This window comes from Sus scrofa, chromosome 1 (assembly GCF_054392235.1).
Source record: "Sus scrofa isolate SSC_HxYL_T2T_F1_AM1 chromosome 1, Sscrofa_HxYL_maternal_Yorkshire_Landrace_v2.0, whole genome shotgun sequence".
Taxonomy (NCBI): Eukaryota; Metazoa; Chordata; class Mammalia; order Artiodactyla; family Suidae; genus Sus; species Sus scrofa.
The window spans coordinates 116209276-116227103 of NC_139383.1; the positions used below are offsets into that span (position 1 = coordinate 116209276).

A 17828-nucleotide genomic window follows, 5' to 3' on the forward strand; every position below is an offset into this window, starting at 1 on the left:
TTGTTTCCTTATCTTTCCATATAATTATACCCAATTTATACTCAGGGACGAAGTTGAAAATACACTGTTATAAACACTTAGTAATCATAAACCCAAGATGATGCTACTTGTCCAGGCATTAGCAGGGGCTGCAATTAAGAACATGAAATAAAACTGCCACAAGAAACATTAAGGTTAAAGTGAAGGAAAAGATAATACAATTATTGTGTGCATCTCTATATATGTCTATGTATCATTAGTTTATATGTTGTATGTATACATGTGAGTGCTTTATATATCTGTAGATAACCTGACCCTGGGGACTGAATCAATGGAGCACGTTGCCAAGAAGAGAAGCAGAATGCTGGCAGGGAGAGAAGCAAGTCTGCGCATGGCAAGGACAGTCTGGTTCGATGCTCTTCAGTTGGGGACCACAAAAAGAGGAAGGAAGGGACACAGATGAAATCATTTTCAGCTGTCTTTCCCTTCCAAGCTACCAATTTTCCAGTCTCTTGCATAAAATATGGTGAATTACAGTTAAAACACACCAGAGGGCCTGGCCCTGTAAACAAACTCCAAATGACTGATTGAACTGTTCAAAGATCACACACACAGTTCGTGATAATCCTGCCAACTACCATGATATCATCAAGTCCATCTTTAAGGAGCTCTTGGTGCTCTGAGCTGAGGCTGAAGTGGAATTTGCTTTCTCATCTATTTGGAGACATGACAATGGTCAGATTGAAACAGTCAACCAGCTTCTCTTGTTTTCATAGCTGCCCAGTAGTTGAAAGTTGCAGCCTAAATGCCTGGGATCTGGGAGTTCCTCAAATGCTACAGACTCAGAGAGGTGCAGATGCTGCCCTCACAGATAAAGGCAGGGCGGTGATCACTCTTGGAAGTGAGAGAGAGTAAAATACTCTGGAATGAAGAGATAATGCTTTCTGAACTGTCCAACTTCAGATGGCCTGCAAAAGCATATTTTAGAAAAAGTGAACAATGCACTATTTCCAACTTAGTCTACCCTGAGGAGCTAACAAGCGTTCACAAAGGTTCCTGGCTACCCCTGCAGCAGCACGGGGAGAGGAAGGGGTTCCCTGGCTATCAACCAGCAGCACATCTGGTGGGCACCACCCCTGGACAGTGTGAGCCCCACACACAGGACTCTCTGGCCCAGCCTCGTCTCCTCCCAGAGCCACTGCCCAGTGGAACACACTTTGTGAGAATGGAGAGGGAAGAAAAAGGTACAAATGGGAAAATTAGATTTTTAAACAGTAAAATTTCATTATTCTCCAGTCCATTCATTTAGCACATGTGATAGTTCAAATGCCTGATCTGTACATTTGAGACGAAGGTGTGAAGTGTATTAATGCTTTTTAATTTGTATCAGATCACGAACCCTATTCCAGCAATGAATAATAAAAGCTCACATTTCCTGAATTTTTATCCTGTCCCACACACCAGGTATGAGCGGAGGTCAGCCAAGTTTCCCTTGCCCACTATTTTTAAAGATACATTGTGTCCTGTGTGGCTGAACCATAAGAAATGCCCTGCAGCCATGAGTGAAGGCAGGGAGCAAACCTAACATTCAAAAGCACAAATGGAACAATTTTCCAAGTGAGAGGATCTGCCAAGGGCTGGAGCCCTTAGTTCCGTGTGCCACGCAAACAGGAGGCCCTCAGAGTCACTAGAGCTGATGCTCAATGAAACGCTTTGGTCCTGCCTTGTGGGGCTGCTCTCCTTGAGGGTCCCCACTGTGTCACACTCCTGTCCTGATCCTGAACCCCAACCTGTCCTCAATTAATGTGTTTCATATGTCCTAAGATGCACATTTTTTTTGTTTGTTTTACCACCTTATGCCGGTCCACAACAGACTCTGTCTTAAAATTAACTGGCAGAGCTTTTGCGTCTTCATGATACATAAAAACCATGGAACTTCCTACAATCAATGGTGTCTTCAATGCAATCAAATATGGCACTTAGAGTTCCTTCATGTAGTTAATACTTCATTGTGCACATTATAATTTGTGTTAGAGGTTCTCAGAGAACCATCACCAGATGTGTGCGATGCTCTGTTTAGTGCCATGCCTGATGAGGCCCTTAAATGCCTCTTGATGATGGTATTGCCAAGGGCTGAAAGCAGTTGCTGGAAGTTGCTTAGAGCCTCATGGCTATGATGACATCTAGCTAATCCTGCTCTAAGTGCTGAGCCAAACAGCATCCACACAGAAAGAAACAGCAGTCAGACCAGGCTCCACCCATTACCCAAAGGCGTCCTCCCAGGACAATGACATACACATCTTTTTCCATGGTATGCCACATTTTCCGTATAATCCAGCTCAATTTAACACACACAGGCAACTTCCTTTTGAGACTAATCTGCCAAAAATTAAGTTTTTAAAATTTGTAACGTAAGGAAATCACAGAAAAGGCTGTGCAGCCTAGGACAAAGGATAACACCACAGGAACTGAGCACAGTGGCTGGGCATCACAGAGGAACCCCCGCAGATGGAGAGCTGCTGGTACCCAGGAATGTATTTGGTATCCAGTGGTGTTGTGAATTTCATAACCACTTCAAAAGGACAAACCCAGTGGGATGTCAGCAGAGAAACATCATACCTGTGTGCGGGGACAACTCATCCAGCAGCTTCACCATGCCCTCCGCTTGCTTTCGAGTCCACATCCTGATGGGGGACCCGCCTCCAATTCTGCGGTACTGCTCCTGAATTTTGGGGGTACGGCGTTTGGCGATGAATGGCCCCAGCTTACTAAATCATTGAACACATAGGTAGGTAAGTGGATTTTTGTTTGTTTGTTGCTTTTTAGGGCTGCACCCGTGGCATACGGAAGTTCCTAGGCTAGGGGTCAAGTCAGAGCTTTGGCTGCCGGCCTACACCACAGCTCACAGCAACACCGGATCCTTTAACCAACTGATTGAGGCCAGGGATCAAACCCACGTCCTTATGGATATTAGTAGGGTTCGTTACTGCTGAGCCATGATGGGAATTGCAGTAAGTAGATTTTATTCCAGTTAAGCAACCTCAGAAACATTTTCTACTCAGTAAAAAAAGAAGATAAGCAAAATCTTAAGAAGAGCCTATATAAGATCAAGCTTTAAAAACAGAAGGTCAAAGTCATTGACACCAGCCTGCTCTTTTGGTCCAGATTAGAGAGAGAAAACCAGACAGTCTCTAAGAAGCAGCAACCTCTGCCCCACAAGTTGTTCTAGCAGCAGGCCCTGAAGATTCAGGACCCCCAAAACCCATGCAGAGCCCCTGGCTGTGTGCTAACTCCTATCTAACACCTCTTGATCCTGTATCTAATACGAAGTAGGACATATAAGACATTAGGACGCATGCAGTCCTTTTAAGTAAATGCGTATTAATCTTGTAATACACTTGCCCACATGAGCAAAGATATGTGCAAGAACATTCACTGCAATGCTGTAAACAATCTACATGTCCATCGGTGGGCACTAGTTCAATAAATTAAGGCATGACCATACAATGCAATTTGGTACAATTCTGAAAAAAAAAAGAATGAGCCAGAGTATTACCTTTTATGGCATAATCTCCAAAATATTGTTAAGCTTAAAAAAAAAAAAAAAAAAAAAAAAAAAGCAAAGACCCAAATAATGTAAGTACATTCACATCTGTGTAAAAATGGGTTGGCTAGAGAGTTCCCTGATGGTCTAGCAGTTAAGGATCCAGTGGCTAGGGTTTGATCTCTGGCCAGAGAAATCCCACATGCCACAGGCACAGACACAAAATAAATAAATAAATAAAGACGAAAAAGAAAAGTAAAAAGGAGGAGCTGTATATAAGTGTATGGAAGTTCACCCATACATACACTATTTCCAGATGTAACAGTGCTGACTTCCAGGGAGTGGAGGCAGGAGTCCAAAGAGAAAGGGAAACCTGTTTTTTTACTATAAACACTTTTTAAATATTTGCATTTTTTTATCATGTACCTGTATAAATTTTATTTAAAAAAACCTATTTTAAACAGAAAGGAGGGAGTTCCCATCGTGGCTCAGTGGTTAAGGAACCCAACTAGTATCCATGAGGATGCAGTTCCATCCCTGGCTCACTCAGTGGGTTAAGGATCTCGAGTTGCAGTGAGCTGTGGTGTAGGCTGGTGGCTACAGCTCTGATTAGACCCCTAGATTGGGCACTTCCATATGCCGTGGGTGTGGCCCCCAAAAAGACAAAAATAAATAAATAGCAGTTCCTGTCGTGGCGCAGTGGAAACAAATCCGACTAGGAACCATGAGGTTTCAGGTTTGATCCCTGGCCTCGCTCAGTGGGTTAAAGATCCGGTGTTGCTGTGAGCTGTGGTGTAGGTTGCAGACGAGGCTCGGATCTGGCATTGCTGTGGCTGTGGTGTAGGCCAGCAGCAACAGCTCCGATTGGACCCCTAACCTGAGAACCTCCATATCCTGCAGGTGCAGCCCTAAAAAAAGACCAAAAAAAAGACAAAAATAAATAAATACATAGATACATAAATAAGTAAATAGAAAGGAGGAGGGAGGGAGGGAAGAATGAAAGGAAGAGAAGGACAGCAAGAGTCCATATCACAGCACGAATGAATAATACTCATTGCTTCCCCGAGGGCCAAGTACAAATCCGCTGCAGCTTCCAGAGCTGTGGGGAGGAAGGGGCCCAATGGGAATCCCCACTGACTTCTTTTTCTCTTCCCCACAATTCCTCTGATATCATGGCCTTCTCATATCTAATAGAAAAGAATAATGCCCTACCAGATATGAACTAAAACCTTCATTTTTTTGAAACTATAGAACTGAGATACATGTAAGGCAAAATGCACTGCACAGGTTACAAGGCAGTACCAGCATTTACATGCATCTTACTTTTGAATAGGAAGTGACATGAGATCTTGGTCCAAGAAGAGCCTCCGAAGGAAGTCTTGAACTTCTCCGACGGTTTCGGGGCCTCCCATGTTGAGCATTAATATTCCAGTTTTCGGCTTCCTACATAAAACAAGAGGTAACGGTTGATTCATTAACACTTTTCATTTTCCTCTGGGGTAGATCTTGGTTCAACTAGCAAACTCTTATCTAATCTGTCTGGTGCAAAGTTTAAAAACTTACACATCTTTTCACTGCCATCACATGGCCATCGATTTGAAAACACACAAGGTCTCTAGCTCCGCACAGTCGAAGAATCAGACCTTTACCTCCAAGCTCCATCTCTGGCACTAGACTTCCCTGAACTCCAAATGTAATTCTTATTAAACTGTCAGCCCTGAACAAAGACCCCCATTCTTTGGGGACTGAGAATCAAGGTATAAATCTAAAATTGTCCTGAAGCTGAAAGCACCTGTTCATGTGACTGCCTCATGAATACATAGGTTACCTGAATCTCTCCAAGTTTTGGTTTCCTCATCTGTAAAATAAAGAGTCCACCAACTACTTCAAAAGGTTATTTTGGGACCCAAGTGGATAAATGTACTTAGTCATTAGCCTGAGCTGGCACAAACAGTAAGTTCTAGTCCACATAGAGAAGCCGTGGGTTTCCCTATAATTCTCCTAAACCTCCACAGGAAAACGCAGCCCAGCTCTCACTGTCTTATTTACTCCCTTGTCTTTAGCTAATTATTAAATTATTACTGACTTGAATTATTTTTTGCTATTCTGCTTCCTCCTCCAGAGCCTGCCTTCACTCCTTCTCAGGGTCTACTGCTGTGATAAAGGACAGTTCTCACTTTACACTCACCTCTCCACCCTTCGGCTAAAATCCAGGGTTTAGGTAATTCCTGAAAAACATTGTTCTAAATTATTCAAATTAGTCCCAGGCTAAAGAATCAAGCATTGAATGAACAATAAAGAAACAAAAAGAGGAGTTCCCATCGTGGCTCAATTGTTAAGAAATCCAACTAGGAACCATGAGGTTGCAGGTTCGATCCTGGCCTTGCTCAGTGAGTTAAGGATCCTGTGTTGCCGTGGGGCTGTGGTGTAGGCTGGCAGCTACAGCTCCGATTAGACCCCTAGCTTGGGAACCTCCATATGCTGCAGGTGCGGCTCTAGAAAAGACAAAAAAAAAAGAAAGTCAAGCAGCTTCTGGGAAAATTTAAAAACAAAAGGCCTAATCAAAAATGTAAACCTCTAACACCCAGAGCCTCTGTTCCTGAACCGGCCAGGGGGCAAGATGGAGCCAGGGCAGGACTGGGTATTACCCTTGTGCTTCTGGGAGCCACCAGAAGACAAGGACTCTAGAGAGAACCATGAGGTCAAAACCTGAGACAAAACCAGGGCGAACTAGGGGCTTATGTATTCCTGAAGAGCTGGCCATGTGACAGCAGTGAAAGAGACTGCAGCTGGGGCAAGTTAAGGACAAGGAGTGTTTCTTCCATTTATTTTATTTTTTTTGCATTTGTAAACATTTAGATATAATTTACATATCATAAAATTTGCCATTTTAAACTGTACGACTCAGTGGTTTTTAATACACACAAGTTAGGCAACCATTACAACTATCTAATTCCTAAACATTTTCATCACCCCAAAAACCCTTATGCTCATTAGAGCCAATCTCTCTTCTCCCTCCCCCTCACCCCTGGCAACCACGAATCTACCTTCTGGATCTGCCTATTCATAGAAAAAAGAATCAGAATGTGTGGCCTTTTGTGTCTGGTTTCTTTTACTTAGCATAAAATTTTCATTTATGCTAAGTTCACCCAGGTTGTACTTTGAATCAGTACTTTTTTCCTTTATATGGCTGAATAATATTCCCTTGTATGGATATGCTTTCCATTCACTCTTGATAAAGCAGCTGAGAAATAAGCAGGCAGAGGTTTATTTAAAACACCATTACAGGGGAGTTCCTGTCATCACTCAGCAGTTAAGGAATCTGACTAGCATCCATGAGGATGCAGGTACGACCCCTGGCCTTGCTCCTTGGGTTAAGGATCTGGCGTTGCTGTGAGCTGTGGTGTAGGCCGGTGGCTACAGCTCCAATTTGACCCCTAGCCTGGGATCCGAGCCGTGTCTGTGACCTACACCACAGCTCATGGCAATGCTGGATCCTCAAGGCCAGGGAACAAACTCGCATTCTCATAGATACTAGCTGTATTCACTTCCCCTGCGCCATGACAGGAACAGGCAAAAATATTTTGATTTTTGGGATTATAGCACGGCTAAAGCAAAAATGAAGAACAAGCAACTTCCTCCCACAGCCCCGGATAAGACAGAGGTCACTGGTGACCACATTCCCACTCCAGAGGCCCTTCCTCAAGGGAAACCATCCATCTCTTGTTGCTAGCAAGCTAGCTGGCTGATTAAAAGAGCTGAACTGCATGAATCTTCTAATCCCATGATTTTCCCTTAATATGTTACTTCTCAGCTTTTTATTTCCCCTCATTCACTAAATCATTTAAGAGTGATGGCTTTGCAGGTAGCAGTAGTGTGTGCAACTACTGAAAGGAATATACACGTGTAGAGTTTTGATTAGTTTAATGGTACACTGATGAGAAGAACAGGTTAAGAGCAACATAAAGTAATCTACTTGAAAATAATTGCATATATTATGTAACTTCTAGTGTAAGGCTGTTCCAACAAGTAACAAGCAAGTTTTATAGTTTTAATGTTTTGGCTTCCTTTAATTCATCTGAAGTATATAGCTTTATATGTTACTCTTATTTAATGTAACCTCTATTGTATTGATTTCTTCTGTGGTTTCCTTTTGAATTTTGTAAAACACGTTTAAGACCACAAGTTAGAAGAAGGTGACCTATTTCAAACACAAATAGATGGGGCTCCAAAAGATTTGTACCCTGTGCTTGAACTTGAATGGCCTTAAATCTGTTTCAGCTTTAACAATAGAGTTTTACTTGGGCCATATTTGCCCATTTTGGTGTAACTTGGGTGATTTTCATACTTAACAGCTGCTGTCGAAGTGAGCATTCTGACTCAGTTCTGTAGCGTTAGAAGACCTTTTGTTGTTGAAGATGTGAATGAAGTGTGCCTGTGCATCAACTGTTGAATTCACTTGTATGCCATTCTTGTAAATACAGTAGTTTTGCACAATCTCTCAAAAAAAAAAAAAAAGAAGAAAAAAAAAAGATTAACAGAGTTCACTTTTCACATCACTGTCTTAGACCAGTGTTTCTCAAGCTCTGCACTGCTGACACTGGGGCGGACGATCCTTTGTTATGGGCCTGTCTTGTGCATTGTAGGAGGTTTATCAGCAACCCTGGCCTCCACTTACTAGATGGCAATGGCACACACCCAACCCCAGCTGTGACAACCAAAATATCACTGGGAATTGCCAAATATGTCTCAGGGGACAAGAATGGAACCCCCCCTCCCCCTCCCCCATCAGAACCACTGTTAAAGGAAGAAATTTAATCATCCTTTCACTAAACCAAGTAACTACTTTGAAATTATTTTTCCATAACCTTTCCAACCCCTCTGGCCTGAAGTCCAGTAATGAATTAATAAACTGGTATTTAGTTTTCTTGTTTTGATACCTGAGAATTCCAGGTTCATTATGTTGTGAAATTGTAATATTCCTTAATCTTTCTACGAGGCCACCAGTGTTCTCCCAGGATTTAGCCTTTCATCCTCAAAAGCTGTGACTCACAATAAATTAAGTGCATTTTTCCATGGATTGCTGCCAGTTAACAGATTACTGATTAAGAAACCCCACGCTAAGAGACTTACCTAAGCCATAGAGGGTATCAATGTGCAAACGGGATTTAGAGCTGCTTTTCATCTATAACACCTGAGCTCATAACAAGAGTCCCTTTAAATGGGACATGACTCTACCCTGCAAACCCACATTTTGCAAACCATGTTGATCTCACACATGAGAGAGAGACACACACAATTTGAAAATACCTAAATACATGTGCACTTAATTCAAAACTGTGTGGTGCATGATGAATGGTGCATTAGTAAGCCCTAGGCCAACACCCCTCTATTCTCTACTGTGAAGTGCAAAGCTTTAGTCAAGGGTCGCTGTCTCATCTCCCCTCCAGACAGAGCACATCTGAGACCAAGGTCTGAACGGTCAAGTTCCCTTTGTCTGAGCATAAAAGCAAACATACTGAAAACTCATTCGAAAAGGTTACAACATTTTGTCATTTATAGTCTTAGACTCTCAAAATATGAGGTTCTTCCTTTGAACTATGAATTGTCCATAACTGAAACTTGAGCTCATAAATTAATAAAATGATTCTATTCTACTATATATATCAGCATCAAGATAAGAAACAAATTCCAGCTCTTCATTAAACCTCCAAGAGGTAATTGGCCAGAGGATCGATGCTGCCTGTAGAACGGGGTTTGGCAAACTCCAGCCCATGGGCCAAATTTGCATGCGCACACACACACTTTGGGCTGTTTTTGTAAATAAAGTTTTATTGGAACTGAGTTCCACTTGTCTGTTTACATATCACCTACGGCTGCTCTCACACTAAGATGGAAAAGGTGAATAGCAGCAAAAGAGACCGAATGGCCCACAAAGCCTGAAACTGTACTGTCCAGCCCTTGGTAGACAAATTTGTTGTAAGCATTGTCTGGTCTAATCTAGTCTGAGCACTGAGCAGCACAATGCCTTCATCAAGTCTGGCATCAGAATGACTCACAGACACACTCACCACTTCATCACCTCTAATATTTAAAAACTAGAAATAACTGACTTATCCCATAGCATGAGACTGGATAAAGAAATTATGATTTAATGAAATACTCAGGCTAGTAAAAACATAGACCTTCTATGTTTATGCAGTAGACATAGTATTAAATAAAAAGAAGTTATGAAAATAATATACACAGTATTGTCACATTATGGTAAACAAATACTGAGTAAATATTAAATACTCGGTGGTGAGATTTTCATTTTTTTTCTTGTTTATATTTTCTAAAATGAACCAATTTCTTTTGTATAAATATGATATAAAGTTACTAGAATTTGGGGAGCTTTTTACATTTTAATTCAATCTTAATAATTTAATTTTTTAAGTGTTTATTATAGTTGATTTACAATGTTCTGTCAATTTCTGCTGCACAGCAAAGTGTCCCAGTCATATACACACACACACACACACACACACACACACATATATATATACAGTCTTTTTCTCACATTATCCTCCATCATGTTCCATCACAAGTGTCTAGATAGAGTTCCCTGTGTTATATAACAGGATCTCATTGCTTATGCTAGTAATTTAATCTTAAGGCTATTTATATTATTGACTTTAGCCACTAGGATAACATAGTAATGAAATCATTTTTCTCCAGGGTTCCACATCCAAGCAGTTCTTCAGGTTACACCAAATACTCTAAACCCTAAGTACTTAAAGCACTCTGTACTGTGGCTGAGGTGAGAAGAGAGGGGCTGTGGGGAGCACAGAGAAATGGCATCCTGCTGGGCACGCCCCAGAACGTAGACAGCATCTGTTCCTCCTGTCTTCCTCCCACGGGTCATCTTTTAGGAGGCCCGAGAGTCGAAAGGAGATGATTTGGGATCCCACCCTAGGGCCCTACACTCAACAAACCTGTTTGCTAAGTCCTCAATCATCACTCCCAGGATTACACAATGAAAAGTAGCAAATACAAAATACGCCTATTTTCATGGCGCTGTAATTCTCAGAGAACATCGGGTCTACCAGAAAGGTCAAGGCATTAATGGTTCACAGCCATTCTCTTTCTTTCACTCTGCCCAGTGTTACAGTGGGCTACTCCTGTCTGTGTGCTCATCTAAAAAGGCCCTTTAGAGTCTTCTGTTGCCTCTGTACCAGAGGAAGACTTGAGAACAGCTATAGCTTCTGATATTAAAGAGGACACCTAGCAGCAACGCCATACCTACTGAGGTCCACCTGCAAATAGCAGAGGTGAGGCAGGGAATGTTCTTTCTTTCTTCAATAAACTATAAATCATATTATGTCATTTACAATTATGTTCACTGGGTTAACAGTTTACCACAGAAATTCTTGGTAGATTCGTTACCCTTTTTCCTGCATAGGACATGTATTTCATAAGTATAATTATGTTAGGTTTATAAACACATTTCTAGCATACACATAATTTGTATTATATGACATATTCCAGAACTAAATTCCCACATAATTTACAGACTGTTTGTACCCAATTCTGTGTCCTTTAATAATAGCCCTGTGGGATTTTTATTTATCAGACCTCAAGAAAGCCAGAAAAAAAATTTTCATCAAAAATTTTTAAATGTGGGAGTTCCCGTCGTGGCGCAATGGTTCACGAATCCAACTAGGAACCATGAGGTTGCGGGTTTGGTCCCTGCCCTTGCTCAGTGGATTAAGGATCTGGCGTTGCCATGAGCTGCGGTGTAGGTCGCAGACGTGGCTCGGATCCCGAGTTGCTGTGGCTCTGGTGTAGGCTAGTGGCTACAGCTCCGATTCGACCCCTAGCCTGGGAACATCCATATGCTGCGGGAGCGGCCCAAGAAATAGCAAAAAAAGACAAAAAAAAAAAAAAAATTTAAATGTGGAGCTCCCATTGTGACTCAGTAGGTTAAAAACTTACTGTGAGGATACAGGTTTAATCCCTGGTCTCACTCAGTGTGTTAAGCATCCAGCATTGCCACAAGCTATGGCATAGGTCACAGATGTGGCTTGGATCCAGTGTTGCTCTAACTGTTGTGTAGGCTGCAGCTGCAGCTCAGACTCGACCCTTGGCCTGGGAACTTCCAATATACTGCAGGTGTGGTATAAAAAGAAAAAAAATAAATTTTTTTAATGTGTCAAAATTCGGAGCTCTCTTGTGGCTCCATGGGTTAAGGATCCAGTGTTGTCACTGCAGTGGCTTGGGTCACTGCTGTGGCTCAGGTTTTATCCCTGGCTCGGGAATTTCTGAATGCCATGGGTGCAGCCAAAAGGGGGAAAAAAAAGTGTCAAAAAATTAATTTCTTAAAAAAAATTTTTTTTAATTTAAAAAATAATAAAATAAAAATAAAAGGAGTTCCCATCATGGCACAGGGGAAATGAATGCAACTAGGAACCATGAGGACGCAGGTTCAATCCCTGGCCTCGCTCAGTGGGTTAAGGATCTGGCGTTGCCGTGAGCTGTGGTATGGGTCGCAGACACGGCTCAGATCCTGTGTTGCTGTGGCTGTGGTGTAGACTGGCAACTATAGGTCCGATTTGACCCCTAGCCTGGGAACCACTATATGCTGCGGGTGCGGCCCTAAAAAGCAAAAAAAAAAAAAAAAAAAAAATTAAAGGGAGTTCCTTGGTGGCCTAGCAGTTAAGGATCCAATATTGTCACTGCTGTGGCTCAGGTCACTTCTGTGGTGCAGGTTTGATCCCTGGCCCGGAACTTCCGCATGCTTTGGGCGTAGCCAAAAAGAAAATTACAGCTTTAATCGGGAGTGAAATCTGTGGTTTAACAGCTATTGAAAGGAAGCCAAGAAAATAACATACCATTCCTTACATACTGGGTTTTCCCAGAACCTCTCCTCCTAGGTAGCTGGTATCCACTGGTATTTGCGTCAAGAAGGAGAAAACCTTATTAGTACCTAAAATTAGACTCATACCTGTTCCCTGTTTGAACTTGAGGTTTGGGGCTTCTGGCATGCTGGACTGCTTCTGCGGCGGCGGCGGCCATACCCAACTGGCACCTCCATGGCTGACAGGCCCTTGAGCCGCCATACACCACTGTGACAAAATTAAAGTGGGAGCATGAAATCTAGCTGGAAAGTAATTTCTTTTGAAGAGGTCCTCAGCGCATAATTCCTGGATTTAAAATTTAAAGAGATGCTATCGCAGAGGTGATTTCCCCAGCATTTCTCTGCAGGTGGGTGAAGGCTCTTAAGACCACTCTGAGGGGATGGGGTAGTGTCCCCTAGGATGGCTTATCAGCACCTGCCTGGACCCTTTTTAGAAGCCACAGACACCTCCTCTCCCTGCTCTGGCCGCTGATTTTGACACAGTTCCTCATGAGAATCATTGTGTATTATGAAAGTTACTGATGGCAGCATCGCATTCATATGAAAGGGGAAGAGGCTGTAGAAAAGGTTAAGGCCACTGATTTCAGGAGTGGAAAGTAGGCCAGTGAATTTGCAGCAGTTGCACAGATCTTCTGTCTGCCTACAAACCTTCTCCAATAAGGCACCAATGCTGAGAACGCCAGCACTGCCCTTGGACCCTGACAAGGAGAGACTCTTCTTTAGAAGACCAATTCTGGCCCTCTTCCTACTGCACCCTGCCCCTCAGGATAGGCCATCTGCACAGCCAAAGATTCATGGACCCCCAGAGTCCATGACTCTTCAGGCTCCCAGTACCCAAAACCCCAGAAATCCCTGGCCCAGAAGCCTCACACCCACTTCCAAGGTCTGAGTAGGCCTCTTTCCTGGATCCATCCTCCTGAGGGCAGATTGTACCATAGTATAAGCAATTTTGACCTGAAGGATTGTCATTGGGTGGCTATTCATGGGGTAAGAAGAGAACTTGGGCATACACACTGGAGTATGTACCAGACTCTTGATGCAGAGCAGGCCAGGAGTAGGAAGAGAAGCAGGGAAGTTTGCTGGCCTGAGGTGACTTTCTCAGGGCCGCAGTGTTCCTGGAGGAACTATGAAGAGTTCAAGAGTTCACCCTTCCAGGCCACTAGAAAGGTCTATTTATCAGCATAGGAGAAGAGAACATATCTCACAGCCTGTTAGCTTGCTCTACGCAGATCTCCGTTTGCCCTCTTGTCCTGGGCCCCACGAGAGTTGGCTGTGTTCTTAGAGCCTATGTGAGCTGAGGAGTCTGTGGGCCACACCCAGGCGTAGCATGAAGAGTACTCATCCTTAACACAGAATAAAAGGGAACTGAAGCCACAGAGAAGACAACAGTGTGGGACAGAAGTTCCTACAATACTCACAGTATATACATGACCTCCGTTTCCCATTCTCAAACCAGCAGGTCCGAAACCAGTTTAAGAACAGTCTCCATCTACCCTCCTCCTATCTGTGAGTCAAAGGTGTTCTGGTGAGGGACTCGGGCTGTGGACAAGCTGATCTGACTCTGAATCCAGTTCTGCCACTTACTAGTAATGAGACTGTGGCTGGGTTACAATTTTTCTGAGCCTTAGTTTCCCCAGATGTAAAATGGTGAAACCTGCTATCTGCCTCCTTGTAAAGATTACAGGAGATAAGCACTCACTCTACACAGGGCCTACCACATGTAATTAGTGCCGGTATCATTTTCCTTTTTAAGCGTCTAGAGCATAGGGACTATTGCTTTGATTATTTTTTTTTTTATCAAGTGGCATAAATATAGGCGGATATTTCCAGGCCACTTAGATTTCCAACTATCCAGATTGTGCACATTCCCAACAGAGCCAATTACGTGAGCTTGAGCTAAATAATCCTTATTAGGAGTTCCCGTCGTGGCGCAGTGGTTAACGAATCCGACTAGGAACCATGAGGTTGCGGGTTCGGTCCCTGCCCTTGCTCAGTGGGTTAACAGTCCGGCGTTGCCGTGAGCTGTGGTGTAGGTTGCAGACGCGGCTCGGATCCTGCGTTGCTGTGGCTCTGGCGTAGGCCGTCGGCTACAGCTCCAATTCGACCCCTAGCCTGGGAACCTCCATATGCCGCAGGAGCGGCCCAAGAAATAGCAAAAAAAAAAAAAAAAAAAAAAAAAAAAAAAGACCAAAAACAAAAACAAAAAATAATCCTTATTAACTCAAAGCGGAAGAGCAAAGATTGACATAAAGAAGTTCAATTCCACTCAAATGAAGTTTCAAACCAACCCACATCTCCTTGTTTTAGACGAGTTCAATTCTGAACTGCATGATGTGATGTAGCCAGGTTCTCCATCAGATCATGCTGCAGTGTCTGCAATTCTTTACATCGATGAGATTATATCAGATTCCATGGGGGATCAGAATAGAACTTTGGCATTAAATAATTTGACTGCTGGTGATATAATAAGACTTTGTCTTGCAAACCTTAAAAGGGGGTGGAGGAGGGGCAATAAGAATGAGACTAAAGGAGTTCCCGTCATGGCTCAGTGGTAATGAACCTGACTAGTACCCATGAGGACTCGGGTTTGCTCCCTGGCTTTGCTCAGCGGGTTAAGGATCCACCTGAGAAGACCCAGTTGCCATGAGCTGTGGTGTAGGTCACAGATGCCACTCATATCCCTAGTTGCTGTGGCTGTGGTATAGGCTGGCAGCTATAGCTCCGATTGGACCCCTAGCCCAGGAACTTCCATATGCTGCGGGTATAGCCCTAACAAGACAAAAAAAAAAAAAAAAAGGGAGTTCCCGTCATGGCGCAGTGGTTAACGAATCCGACTAGGAACCATGAGGTTGCGGGTTCGGTCCCTGCCCTTGCTCAGTGGGTTAACGATCCGGCGTTGCCGTGAGCTGTGGTGTAGGTTGCAGACGCGGCTCGGATCCCGCGTTGCTGTGGCTCTGGTGTAGGCCGGTGGCTACAGCTCCGATTCAACCCCTAGCCTGGGAACCTCCATATGCCTCGGAGCGGCCCAAGAAATAACAACAACAACAACAAAAAAAAAAAAAAAAAATTAAAAAAAAAAAAAAAAAAAAAAAAAAGAATGAGACTAGAGTCTCCAACTAGTACATTAGTATTTCCTAGTATAACTTGGGAGCTTGTAGCTTTTCAAGCTTCTGAACTATTGCTATACCCTCTACTTACAAGGTTCTCTTCTCTGAGGTTAAAAAAATTCTCAAAGGAGGGTAATGCTGTTAATAATGGGTCCTTTATGCTCAGGACATAGGGTTAACACAACCACCTCTCAAAGGCTTTTCTAGACCACTCCTCTCCCTGATCTGAAGACTCTAGAGAAAGAGTATCTCCTACCAAATGATCAGTATTAATCTAGCTAAAGGAGTTAAAAAACAATTCAAAGAAACAACTGAGACTTCTGAATATACCCAGATCACAGCTAAAGAGAAATTCAAACACATAGGCAGCAATGTCTGGTATAGACAGTATGTGTTCTAGAGCCAAGGAGAACTGAGCAGAAATTCCAGATAGGACCAAATAAGCATGTGACAGTTCTTAGGCCACTCACCGAGTTATTCCAAGCCTCACTTTTCTCGTGTGTTAAACAGTGATAAGGCCAAAGGTGCAGAGCTGTTGTAAAGATTAGGAAATTTAAAAAAAAAAAAAAAAAAGGAGTTCCCGTCATGGCACAGTGGTTAACGAATCCGACTAGGAACCATGAGGTTTCGGGTTCGATCCCTGCCCTTGCTCAGTGGGTTAAGGATCCAGCATTGCCATGAGCTCTGGCATAGGTAGCAGACGCGGCTCGGATCCTGAGTTGCTGTGGCTGTGGCGTAAGCAGGCAGCTACAGCTCTGATTAGACCCCTAGCCTGGGAACCTACATATGCCATGGGAGCGGCCCAAGAAATAGCAAAAAGACAAAAAAAAAAAAAAAAAAAATCTATGTCCAGCCCAAAGAACACTGCCTGGCACAATGTATATGGTTAAGCAAGAAGTAAGAATACTCAAAAATAAGGACTTGCCCACTTACGATCTAAGACCAGGTCATTCTAACCCTACTTTTGACACAGACAACTGGTCTACCTTTGGAAGGCCTACAAACAATAAAAGCTATAAAACTGAGAGATACGCAGATGAATAGAAGATAACCTAAGAAAACAAAACTTCATTAATTCCTGGAGAAACCCAATAGGTGAATCAGTCAAAAATATACCCGTGACTTAAGAAGTTCATGGGAATAACTGGTTCTCCAAAACCAAATTATTTAATATTTTGGATGCTTGGGGGTGGTACAACAGAGAGTAGAAAACAAGGTATACAAGTACCTAATAGAGCCTTTTTCTATTATGTAGGAGACGACTATTTCAAAAGATCCTAACAAAAATGTGCGCCATTTTAAAAATTAACAGAAATAGGAGTTCCTTTTGTGGCTCAGTGGTTACCAAATCTGACTAGGATCCATGAGGTTTCAGGTTCGATTCCTGGCCTCACTCAGTGGGTTAAGGATCTGGCGTTGCCATGACCTGTGGTGTAGGTCGCAGACACAGCTCAGATCCCTCGTTGCTATGGCTGTGGCGTAGGCTGGCAGCTATAGCTCTGATTCGACCCTAGCCTGGGAACTTCCATGTGCTGTGAATGCGGCTCTAAAAAGCAAAAAAATGAAATAAGAAAATGAACAGAAATAAGATCCTATATTATAACTATTAATAAACACTTGGGGAGAGGAGGCTTTAAGAAAAGAATTGTTATTTTGCTGTTATGGAGCCAAAATATTCTGTCATTAATTTAAACACTGATTTTCTTTTTTATTATTCTAGATTTATTTTTTCTAATTACAAAAGACATATGTGCCTAATGTAGAAAATTTGGAAAGAAAAAGGCACAAAGAAACAAAAATTGATTACTCTACCAACTTTCTAAAAGTACAATGGCACAATGTATGTGGTTAAGCAAGAAGTAAGAATACTCAAAAATAAGGACTATATACATTTATACTGGGGAGCTTCTTATAATTTTCTAATATGCAAAAATACAAAGTGAGTGCAAAATTTTGCTTTTCTACTGCAAGAATTCAAGAAATACTACTCAATTTTTTCTAGAAATTATTTATTTATTTATTTATTTATTTATTTATTTGTCTTTTTGCCATTTCTTGGGCCGCTCTCACGGCATATGGAGGTTCCCAGGCTAGGGGTCGAATCAGAGCTGTAGCCACGGCCTACGCCAGAGCCACAGCAACGCGGGATCCGAGCCGCGTCTTCAACCTACACCACAGCTCACGGCAACGCCGGACTGTTAACCCACTGAGCAAGGGCAGGGACCGAACCCACAACCTCATGGTTCCTAGTCGGATTCGTTAACCACTGCGCCACGACAGGAACTCCACAGTCTAGAAATTA

At 42.7% G+C, this 17828-nt stretch overlaps 1 protein-coding gene across 7 annotated transcripts in view; it reads right to left on the reverse strand.

The window, feature by feature from the left end:
- Window positions 1-17828, reverse strand: part of FECH (ferrochelatase) — a 36552-nt gene that overhangs the window by 17031 nt on the left and 1693 nt on the right. The window contains exons 2-4 of one of the 7 annotated variants that reach the window (XM_084977595.1): window positions 12507-12627; window positions 4601-4966; window positions 2599-2807 (exon numbers count right to left, since the gene is read on the reverse strand). In XM_084977595.1, coding sequence (XP_084833721.1) covers window positions 2599-2662 — 64 coding nt within the window. In that variant the 5' untranslated portion in view covers window positions 2663-2807; window positions 4601-4966; window positions 12507-12627. 7 annotated transcript variants of the gene reach the window in all.